Raw genomic sequence first — 10,591 nt, forward strand, 5'->3', positions numbered from 1 at the left:
CGGCACGGAGGGCTCGGGGCTGCCCCGCGGGCTCGCGCTGGCACCGGGGCTGCCAACGGGCCAGGTCTATTTTCAGAACAATTGCTTGGCCGGAGCTCAAAAATGTCCCGGGCCTCTTTTTGGAAGAGACCGGGATCTGGCGCCCGGCGGCACGGGCTGCTCGTTAGCGCGGCTGGGGGGCAGCCGGGATTTGCTCCTGGGATTTGCGCCCTGTGTCCCGCTTTCCCAGTGCCCTTTGGAGCCCTACGGAGAGGGAGAGGGTAACGCCTCGTGCCGCGGTACTTGAGCATCCTCCTGCGGGATGCTCCCGTCTCCGTCACCCCGTGGGTCTGCCCGTGTCCTCCCCAAGTCTGGGAAGGCCATTGGGGACTGTATTGGAGGCGTCCGGGCGCTGCTATCCCGGGAAGAACCGTGCCGGGCTGTGCGGAGCCGCTGCCCGCGGGCACAGCCGCCCTTGCCGGGGAGGCGCCGCGCCAGGCGCTGCCTTTGCTCCGATAAGGCCCACGCGATGTATTCGCCAGCTCCGAGCCGTAACCTTTCCCTCCCATGGAAAGCCTCCAATCCCCGGTGTCCGGGCGGTCTGCGAGCCGCTCCGCTGTCCCCACGTTTGTCCCTGCTGGGGACAGCTTGCTCCATGCACCGTGACCCCGGCGGGGATCCCGCCTGCCCGGGCACCGTTTGCGTGTTTCTTGGCACGTCCCGCCACGTGTCCTTGCGAATCCCAAGTTTGCCCCTCACCTGCCAACACAGTTTTTCCAAGAAGTCCTTTTTCCAGAGCTTTTCCTGGGCACCGCTCCAGCACCTCGGGCGGATGTGCGCGGCCTCCCGCGCTTTCCCGGGCTGTTCCCCGCTCCGAGTGCACCCCACATCGCCGCCGCTCGCCTCTTATCGATCTTCGGCATAAATGAAAAGAGCAGAAAGGGCAAGGATTGGTTCTAGGCAAATACTATAAAGGCGGCTGCGGTCCCGCCCTGGAAGGTTCATTGCAATTAGCATAGTTAAATTATAACCTAATGAGCCTGTCCCCTGTGGCCCTGGGGTTGTGCGGAGCAGGGCCCGGCTCCGAGGGCTCCCGCGGGCTTCGCGAACGGCCTCTCTCCTGCAGGGACCCTGACGCGCTGCCGAGGTGACGGTCACACGGAGCCGGGCGCCGGCAGCTCCCCCTGCATCGACACGCGGTGAGCGCCGGGCACCGGGAACGGGTACCGGGGATCCCGATCGGGATGGGCGGGAAGCGGCGGCTGCTGGTGCCTCCTCCGGTGGGGTTGGAAAGACGTCGCGGGGAGCGCGTGGGCATTGGTGACAGCTACCCAGGGCTGCCTGGGTGCTCTGGGAGAAAATGCGCTGGGAGAAATGGCTCTGGTGCCATCTCCCCTTGGCAGAGCCCGTGGAGATGGTGCCATCTCCCGTTGCCAGAGCCCTGCCGTGGCCTCGGTGTTGGGAGAAGCGCGGGCCGGGCTCACGGCGCCGCGCGGCTTCTCTTGCAGAGACGCCACGATGCCGAGCGCGGGCGGCCGGGGCTGCTGCCTGCTGGCGCTGCTCTGCCTGCTGCCGTGCCCGCGGGCACGGGCCGGCGCCGGCACCGCCGCGCTCTCCGCGGCCTCCTTCCTGCAGGACGTCCTGCAGCGCTACGGCGACAGCGGCACCCTCAGCCTGGCGCAGCTCAAGGCGCTGCTCAACCGCCTCGACGTGGGAGTGGGACGCACCAACGCGTCCCGGCCCGCCAACCTCTCCCGGGTAAAGCTCGGAACCGCGCGCGCGGCCGGGCGCGCGTCCATCCATCCGACGAGGCCGTGTTGGGAATGCCGAGCCTCCTCCCTCCGCAGTGCTTCGGCTCCGGGGAGCTCTTCGCCATGCACAACCTGAGCGAGGGCTCGCGCCTGGGAGCCAGGGAGCTGCGGGAATTCTGCCCCGCCGTCCTGCAGCAGCTGGAGACGCGGGCGTGCGCCTCGGAGAACCTGGAAAACGAGGAGGATGAGAAGACGGAGGAGAGCCGGCCCAGCGCGGCCGAAGGTGAGCGGCGCCCGGGGAGCTGCAGGACGCCGGCTCCCCTTCCCGTATGGAATGGGAGCCTGCCGGGAGCCCGGATGGGTTTTCCTCGCTGTGTTTGTGCCGCGGTGCTGCTGGCTCCGGGCTTCCAGCTCTGGAGCGGGGCTTGTCCCCGACCGCGTGTGCCCAAGGTCTGAGCTGCTCCATGGCCCAGCTCGTGGGCGCCTGGATGAGGAGGCCCTATGGATAGGTGGTTCCTATCCGGCATGGTTGGGAGCCTGCTGGGCAAACGGGGCCTTGTCCCAGCAGCTGATGCCACCCGGGCTTCCGTGTGCCCAGGCGGGTGCTGACGCTGCCCAAGGTTTGGATGAGCCGCCCTGAACTTGGCATCGGCTCCCCCACCCGCCGAGGCCAGGGTGGGCGCCGGGATCCTTTTCCAAGTATCTCAGCAGCAGGCAGCATGTCCAGCGATTCCCTTCCTCCCCTCATCCCGCCCCCGAAACGCTGCTCTGTGTCGCAGCCGAAGCGCCCGGAGCACCGGGAGAGCCGCGGTGCGGCCGGCGCTGCCGTGGGGACGCGGTCCCGGAGCGATCCCGGAGCGAGCCGTGTCCACCCGCCCGGCCCGGGGCCGTCCCCGGCGCGGCGGGAGCCTCGGTAATGTCTGGCCCTCGTTTCTTCTCGTTCCGCAGTGTGGGGCTTTGGTTTTCTCAGTGTGTCCATGATTAACGTGGCCTCCCTGCTCGGAGTCTTCATCGTGCCCTGCACCCAGAAGGCCTTTTTCAGCCGGGTCCTCACGTTTTTCATCGCGCTCTCCATCGGCACGCTGCTCTCTAACGCGCTCTTCCAGCTCATCCCAGAGGTGCGGTAGATCGTCCCTGCCTCTCTCCTGTCCCGAGGGCGGCTCTTCCCTGCCTCCACCCTGCCAAATCCATCCGATCTCTCCGGGACCTGAGGCTCAGGGGATCTCTCTCCACGCTGGCTCCCTGCGCAGGGCTCCGCAGGGCTTTCGCGCCCCTCCGAGCACCAGAAAACGCTCTTGAGTCGCGCCGGGCGGCTGTGCCGTCCCATCCGGGACGTCCCATCCAGCCCCGGTAGCCACGCGGCCACCAGCACGAGCAGCGTGGGAAGGTCCGTGCAAAAGAGGAAGGGGTCAGAGTGTAGAAGTGCAGAGAGCAGCCCGGAGAAACGGCGCTTCCTCCGCAATCCGCAGGCTCCGCTAAAACTTTTAATTGCTTCGTCGATTCCTTTTTTTGCTGACTTGCAAGACAGCTGTTCCCAGAAGGATTTGTGCTTACGTGAGGCTCGAGGTTTCCTGGTGCTCCGACGGGTCTGACGGATACACTGCAAATTAATTGTGTTTTAATTGCGCGGCTCTGGAGTTGACCAACTGCACGCAAGGGGGTCTGGATGCGCAGCCGTGCTCGCGAGCAGCCGGAGGCGCCATCCCGGGTTTTCCCGGCTCCTTTTCAACTCCAGAACTGCAACCCTTGTTCCCCGAGCAGCAGAAGGCGGCCCCTGCGCTCCCTGGCGTGCCAGGGGCTGGATGCCACCTGCACGCTCCATCCTGCAGCGAGCCGCTTGGAAATGCCCGAAGGGCTCCGCAGGGATGAGGATGGAGCGTGTAGGATGCTCGGGGCCCGCGGGCTCCGTGGCTCTGGAACAACCCCGTGGCCCGCAGGACGGTGCTGCCGGACGGGGACTCCCTCCCATCCGCTGCATCCCGGCTGGACTGTGGGATTCCCGTCCATGCCGAAGGGCCGGAGCGCTTGTTCCAGAGCCGCGCTGCCCCGCGCGCAAGCACTGCCCGATGAAGGAGCAATCACTAATGAATGTCCTCTTGTCTCCCCCCTCTCCCTCCTGTCTCTCCCCTCTCGCCGTGGACTCCTTTCCTCCCCTTCCCCACGTTGATCTTCCCCCTTCCTCTCCGACAACCCCTCGCCCGATCCCCCGGGGTGGGTTTGGCTCCCGCCGCAGTCTGGGGTTACGGTTTCCTCTGCGTCACCGTCATCTCCCTCTGCTCCCTGGTGGGGGCCAGCGTGGTGCCCTTCATGAAGAAGACCTTTTACAAGCGGCTGCTCCTCTACTTCATAGCTCTGGCGATTGGAACTCTCTACTCCAACGCCCTCTTCCAGCTCATTCCCGAGGTACGGTGAGGGCCTCCGGGTCGCTCCTTTTCTCTCTCGGGGGCCGGTTGTCGCGCCGGGCGCTCGCTGGAGCAGGGGGAGCCCGCGCAGCCGGAGGGCAGCCGTGCGCCACGGAGAGCGAGGTAGGGAGGCTGGAAGCCCCTCGGGACCGTGAGCTGGAATTTCGCAGCCCGTACAGCCCTTGGCTTCCCAAGGGACTCGCTCCCCGCGGGCGCTGCTTGGCTGCGGCTTGTGGCCCTGCGGGCCGGTAGCCTTCGTTTTGAGACGGCAGCGGCTTTCGGAGCCCGTTTTTGGCATCCGGATCGACGGATCTGATGCACAGGCTGCTAGCCTGGGGGATTTTGGCGGGTTTAGGTGCACGCAGGTATTTCTGCGCCTTCCCCGAAGCAGCCACTGCTTGGAGGGAGGCCAGGAGCAGCAGTTTCACCCCAGAGGTGCCGCGGCCCAGGGATATGGAAGATGCTGCTGGGGGCTGTTCCGCCAGCCCATTGCTTGCTCCCCGTGTCCGCAGGCCTTCGGATTCAACCCTCAGGAAAAAGACTACGTTTCCAAGTCGGCCGTGGTGTTTGGGGGCTTCTACCTGTTCTTTTTCACTGAGAAGATCCTGAAGATGCTGCTGAAACAGAAGGACCAGGTGAGGATGAGGAGGGACTGCCTGGGGCGCCGTGTCAATGTCCTGCCCCAGTGTGCTGGGATGAAGGCTGGGATGAAGGCTGGAGGCTCCTGTGCCACCTTTGCCCTCTGTCGTGGGCCCAAAGAAAGGTCCCTGCCTGCCAAGCAGCGGTTTTCTTAGGTTTGGGAGGAACCCGCTTGCTTTTTAGCAGCAAATTTGAGGCGTTTGGGTGGGCAATGGCAGCGGCGGCCCCCGTGGCTGAGCCCGCTGCCCCCGTGTGCCAACAGCATCACCACGGGCACAGCCACTACAGCCCCGAGGCCCTGCCCTCCAAGAAGGACCAGGAGGAGGGCGTCACTGAGAAGCTGCAGAACGGGGACCTGGACCGCATGATCCCCGCGCGCAGCGCCGAGACCCCCGCGGGGGACCAGAAGGTCGTCGTGGGCTCCCTGTCCGTCCAGGTTAGCCCGAAAACGAGAAAGTGGTTTCAAGTATCGCACCCACCCAGCACGCTCCACCATGGGCAGGGCAAATCCTGCCCGGTTGGCTCAGGAAATCCCTCAATTCCAGCCTGGTGCGGATTTAATCCACCCGGGTGTTTGTTGGGTTCAAACAACCTCCTCGGCTGGGGGTTTTTGGCAGATCTTTTTGGAGAGTTTTTTGGGGGGCAGAGCCGCGGGGTTCGTGGCTGGGCAGCACCGAGTGCCCCGTGGTCTCGCAGGACCTGCAGGCCGCGCAGAGCGCGTGCTACTGGCTCAAGGAGGTGCGCTACTCCGACATCGGCACGCTCGCGTGGATGGTCACCCTCAGCGACGGCCTCCACAACTTCATCGACGGGCTGGCCATCGGCGCCTCCTTCACCGTCTCCGTCTTCCAAGGCATCAGCACCTCCGTGGCCATCCTCTGCGAGGAGTTTCCGCACGAGCTGGGTACGCTGCGGCTCCGCGGTGCCTCCAGGCTTCGCGGTCCGGCCCTTCCAGCGCCGGCTCCGCTGCTTTCCCTGTCTAACCGGTACCGGGGCTGACGCTCGCTTGTTTTCCTCGGGAGAAGGAGGGCTGTGGGATGGAATAAACAGTATCGGTGTGGGCAAGGCCAGGCATTAAACTGCACTGAGTAATCTTAGCTCTAAAAATAACGAGGTAATATGATGTCTGAGGTTTAAATTTAGATGGAGACACATGAAAATAAGACCAACAACACCTCGCTGCTTCGGGCGCCTGCGGCCCCGGGTCCTCTCCTTCCTTAGCACCCTCGTGGTTTGGGACAGGCTTTATGGACACGAGCAGACCCGCCGAGGCTCGTGCTAAGCTTAATGGGGAAGGCAGCACGTAGGAGCCGCGGCAAGCGCCGAATCCGAGCGCCTCCGGGGCCGCTCGCGCCCTCCCTCCTCACCGTCCCCGTCCTCGCCCGCGCAGGGGACTTCGTCATCCTGCTCAACGCCGGCATGACCATCCGCCAGGCGCTCTTCTTCAACTTCATCTCGGCCTGCTGCTGCTACGTGGGGCTGGCCTTCGGCATCGTGGCCGGCAGCCACTTCTCGGCCAACTGGATCTTCGCCCTGGCCGGGGGGATGTTCCTGTACATCGCGCTGGCCGACATGGTAAACGCGGCACGCGGGGCGGCCGGGGGCTTCTCCCAGGCGGATTCCTGCCGCTCAACCCGCTCCCTTGTCCCCGCAGTTCCCCGAGATGAACGAGGTGAGCCGGGAGGACGAGCAGCACGGCAGCGCGCTCATCACCTTCGCCATCCAGAACGCGGGGCTGCTCACGGGCTTCACCATCATGGTGCTGCTCACCATGTACTCCGGCCACATCCAGATAGGGTAGGACCGGCCGCCCGCAGAGACTTTTATCCGTTTTTCCTTTCTTTTTTTTGGGGGGGTGGGGGGAATCGTCTTCTTTTCTTTTCCTGCTGCAAGCATCCGACGGTACCTGTGTGGGCACTGACAGCACAAAGCACTACAGGAGAAGAGGCATTGCTTTGGAAACTGTTCCACAGACTTCATATTATTATGATTCCGGGGTTGGGGGGGCTAAATCCCCTTTGCCCGAGGACCGGACTGACCAGAGGATCTCTTTCCAATGTCATATCCTTCCCCTCCTCTCCTCACGTCTCCTGGGAAGGATGGAGTTGGGATATAGGAGCTCCTCTAGCCTTATGATCGGAGCTGCTGCGTGATGCGCGGGCCGAGGGTTTTTGAGGACATTCTGGGTTAGCAGCGCACGGAGCAGGGGAGACCAAAGTGCTTCCCGGCAGATCGGACCTCCCTCGGGCTCCCTGTGGCCCTAAGGAGGAAAATCCTCCCACTCCTCCTGCGGGGCGGCCGCAGAGAGGGGCACGAGAGCAAGGGCAGAGCTGGGATGAGGTCCCTGCGGGGCCTCCCTGCCTGGGGAAATGCTCTTTACACTGTGACCAAGCACACGATGGCACCTGCGATGGGACGTCTGCTTTTAAACGCTAATGCTGCTGATTTGCAGAGGTTCAGGGTGGGGAGGGGTTTCTTTTTTGGAAAGAAAAAAGAAAAAAAAAGAGACCGTGAACCTCTCTACGTTGTGCATTTCCAGCCTTAGGGAGTATCTAGAGAAGGGTGCAGGTGCTTCATGACTCTGCTTCGGGGCTGGTTTTCCCCAGATTCACTAGGTGAATTGACTTATTATCATATTGATAATGTTGCCCATCCCACCCGTGTCGCCCGAGGGTCCCTGTGTCCCCTGTGCCTGTTTCTGCAGCCGGCAGGAGGGAGTTGGTGGCCGCGCTGACAAGCAGGAGCCGGTTCGGGTGGCTTAGGTGGAGGTGTAGATGGAGGAAGGGTGCCATGAAAACTGCTTTGAGCTCTGCAAGGTGAAAGGGAAGGTTGCAGCGTGTCCTCAGAGCCTGTACCCCCTTTCTGCCCACCTCGAGGCAGGGGACAAGCCCCCAAACCTATGGGGCCGCAGTCCCAGCAGCAGCCGGTGCCTGGTTGTAGCTCCCAATTTGCCTTAGGTAAGAGCCGGATTTTGTTCCTCCAACGCTCCCAATGGTCCTCACTGAGTCCCTAGGCCCCTGCCAGGGTCCTCCTAGTCCCCAGGGGATGGGCAGCTCTGCTCTTGGTGGCTCTGCTAGGTCCCATTGGCATCCCGGAGGTAAAATACCGGAGCGTCTCGGGAGCACCCAGGGGCGCAGCGGGAATGTGTTGCCCTGGGCCCTTGCTGCTGCACAGGGAGATGCTCAGTTGTTTTCTCACGCAGATGCCACCTTTGGGTGGCATCCGTTTTCCTCACTTGTACTCTACATTTGTCCCCTCTGGGCATTTCTTTGCCTTGTCCAGGCTCAGAGCTAGGTAGCTGGCAACTGGTGGCATTTCTTGTGTGACCACCAATATCTCAAGGTGCCACAGGCCTGCGAGGTGACACAGGCAGCGATGGCCTTTGCAGCGGCTCCCCAGGACACCTTCTGGGTCGGAGCCGAGGGATGACAAGCTCCTCCAACCCTCACTAACGTGGTGTGGGAAAACCGAATCCTTTGGAAGGGCGACGTGCACGTTGCCACTTATCTCTCAAGGAAGTGTTTGGAAAGCACCGTATTCCTGGCAGTTTTCCACGGGGCAGAGGGCACTGCCTGAGCTGGGCAGTTCGGAGGGGTGCAGGGCAGGAAGACCTTGTGGTGGCCAGGGGAAATCACCTGAAGTTGTCCCCTTGTGACCGTGCCATGCCTGGGAGGTCACCTGCGTTTCGGAGAGTGTGGGACGAGCCGGCACCGGGATTCCTCGGAGCTGGTATAGGCTCTCGATACGGCGTGGAAATCACGAGTCCGTGTTCTCCCCACTTCAATTTTAACCCGATTTCTAGCCAACGGCATCAACTCTGAGACTCGAGGGGTGCAAATCCCCCTGGAGAAACAAGGCTCCTTGCTGAGAGCTTTGTGGGACCTTCCTGGGACCGCGGGAGGGTAGAGCACCTGTGTCGAGCTCGGGCAGGTTGGTACCAACATTTGGGGAAGGGATGGAGCCAGCGGGAGAATGAGAAGGGAACGTGGCACCACCTGAGCTCGTATGGGGTTTTTAATCTGTGTTTCCCTCTTCCATGTCTGGTTAGAAGCTCAAGTTCCATCTCAGTATTTTAATAACTCAGGTGTTGTAAGAAATACTTGTTGAAACAAAGAACATAACTTATGTCATGTGAGGTGTAAAAGTTATTTGTAAAATGCCATAAATAAAATATATTCTGTAATGATGGAGGACTGCTGGCGTGCTCTGTGTGCTGCCGGGTCTGAAAGGCGGCCGTGGTGGCAAATGTCCCCGTGGGGACAGCGATCCCCACGGCGGAGCAGCATCCCCGGGGAAGGGGCGGCAGCTCCGGTACTCGGGATTTTTCCATCCATCCGGGTGATGCAATAGGGCCTTCCCGCGGCTCCGGCCGTGCAGTGCGGCACGGCGGACGGGAGGTGGCACTGACACCCGCCCCGCCGGGTGCCCCCGGCGCCCCTGTGCCATCCCCTTCCTTTTTGGGGTCGAAAAGCCCTTTTTGAGGCACTGTCCATGCTTCGCCGCCGCGTATTCCCGTCTCACTCGCAGGAGGGAGCCTGGCCCCCGGCGCTGGCGGCCGGGCTGCCTCCGCAGCCGCAAAAAAAACACATTTCGCCCCAGTCTGCTCCATTTCCCCCAGCCTTTTTATAGGCCAGGCCCAAAGCTGTGGGTGCAATTTAAGAAAGCCTGTTTTTACTAAAGCAAACAAACCTTGAAATGCTATGGCTGTTTTTAAAACGAATTCTGCTGGAATAAAGAAAGGTTACGGTATAAATTTGGCTCGCTGTTTATGCCTCTTGGAGTTGACCGAGTGCTTTGGCAGCCCTGATAAAAGTGCTCTGTGTGCGCTGCACAAAAGTCGCTATTTGACCCTTCCTGCGGTTCCTTGCACTTCCCATCCCATTCCCTTCTCTTTCATGCTCGCCAGGGAGTTTTTTTTTTTTGTTACAAAATCCCCTTGTTTTGATGGACACATGCAAATATAGTTACCCCTCCCAGCAGAGAGGTTAAACCCTGCAATTGCTGCTTGTTTCAGCCAAAACTCAGTCCCTAGCCGAGGTGAGAATTCTTGCTATTTCAAGCAAGTGCCTTGTGGTTTTTTTCCCCTCGCTTGCACATATGCCAAGGAAGGCGCAAGCTGTTGGGTTTGACGGCGCCCTGCAAAACCTTTGCTCGAAGCACTTCATTTCCCAATCTGTGCTGCCTGGGACGGGGGACGCTGTTTTATTTTTACCGTCTGCCCCCACCTGCTCCAACGGCAGCAAAGCGGAGCTGCTCTAAGAGCCGGGCTGACATTGGAGCTGGTGCTGGGGTGAATGGCGGGCAGGAGGGTGTCCACGTTTTGCAGGGACAATGTGGGCTGTGCTGGCCGGGGGATCTCCTGCCTTGGAGGGGATGGCTCGGGGCTGTGCGCAAGGGTGGGTAGGGGGGGCATGGAAGACCGGGCGGGTTCGAAGGTCCCCGCAACCGGGCCCGGTGCTGGGCCCGGTCCCGGTAGGCCGCTGGTCGCCTAGCAACAGCGCCCCTTCCCCTCCAAGATGGCGGCGGGAGAAGGGGGCGGCCGCTCCGGCCACGTGAGGGCGGGCGGAGCCGCCGGCCTCGCCCCGGCGCATGCGCGGAGCCGCCCCGGCCGCGGCGGCGGGCGGAGCGCGCAGGCGCGCGGCGTGGCGGCGGCGCGTGCGCAGTAGCGCGAGCGGGGCGAGGAGGAGGAGGCGGAGGAGGAGGGTGCTGAGGCGGCGGGGGAGGGGGGGGGGGCAGCGCCGCGGAGCCGCCGCCGCCGCCGCTTGGGCACCGAGCGGGTCCCGAGGCTGCCGCCGCCGCCGCAGCAGCGTCGCGGGGGGC

General features: G+C 62.6%; 1 protein-coding gene across 1 annotated transcript; it reads left to right on the forward strand.

Annotated features, from left to right (window-relative positions):
- Positions 1-1,497: 1,497 nt before the first annotated feature.
- Positions 1,498-6,576, forward strand: LOC104581027 (metal cation symporter ZIP14). The gene is made up of 8 exons (XM_088521487.1): positions 1,498-1,737; positions 1,827-2,013; positions 3,964-4,133; positions 4,645-4,767; positions 5,034-5,207; positions 5,468-5,675; positions 6,162-6,346; positions 6,426-6,576. The coding sequence occupies exons 1-8, from the start codon at positions 1,498-1,500 to the stop codon at positions 6,570-6,572; spliced, it is 1,434 nt and encodes a 477-aa protein (XP_088377613.1). The 3' UTR covers positions 6,573-6,576.
- The last annotated feature ends 4,015 nt before the right edge of the window (positions 6,577-10,591 follow it).

This window comes from Tinamus guttatus, unplaced genomic scaffold (assembly GCF_059628265.1).
Source record: "Tinamus guttatus ecotype Peru unplaced genomic scaffold, ASM5962826v1 Tinamus_guttatus_pri_ptg000123l, whole genome shotgun sequence".
Lineage (NCBI taxonomy): Eukaryota > Metazoa > Chordata > Aves > Tinamiformes > Tinamidae > Tinamus > Tinamus guttatus.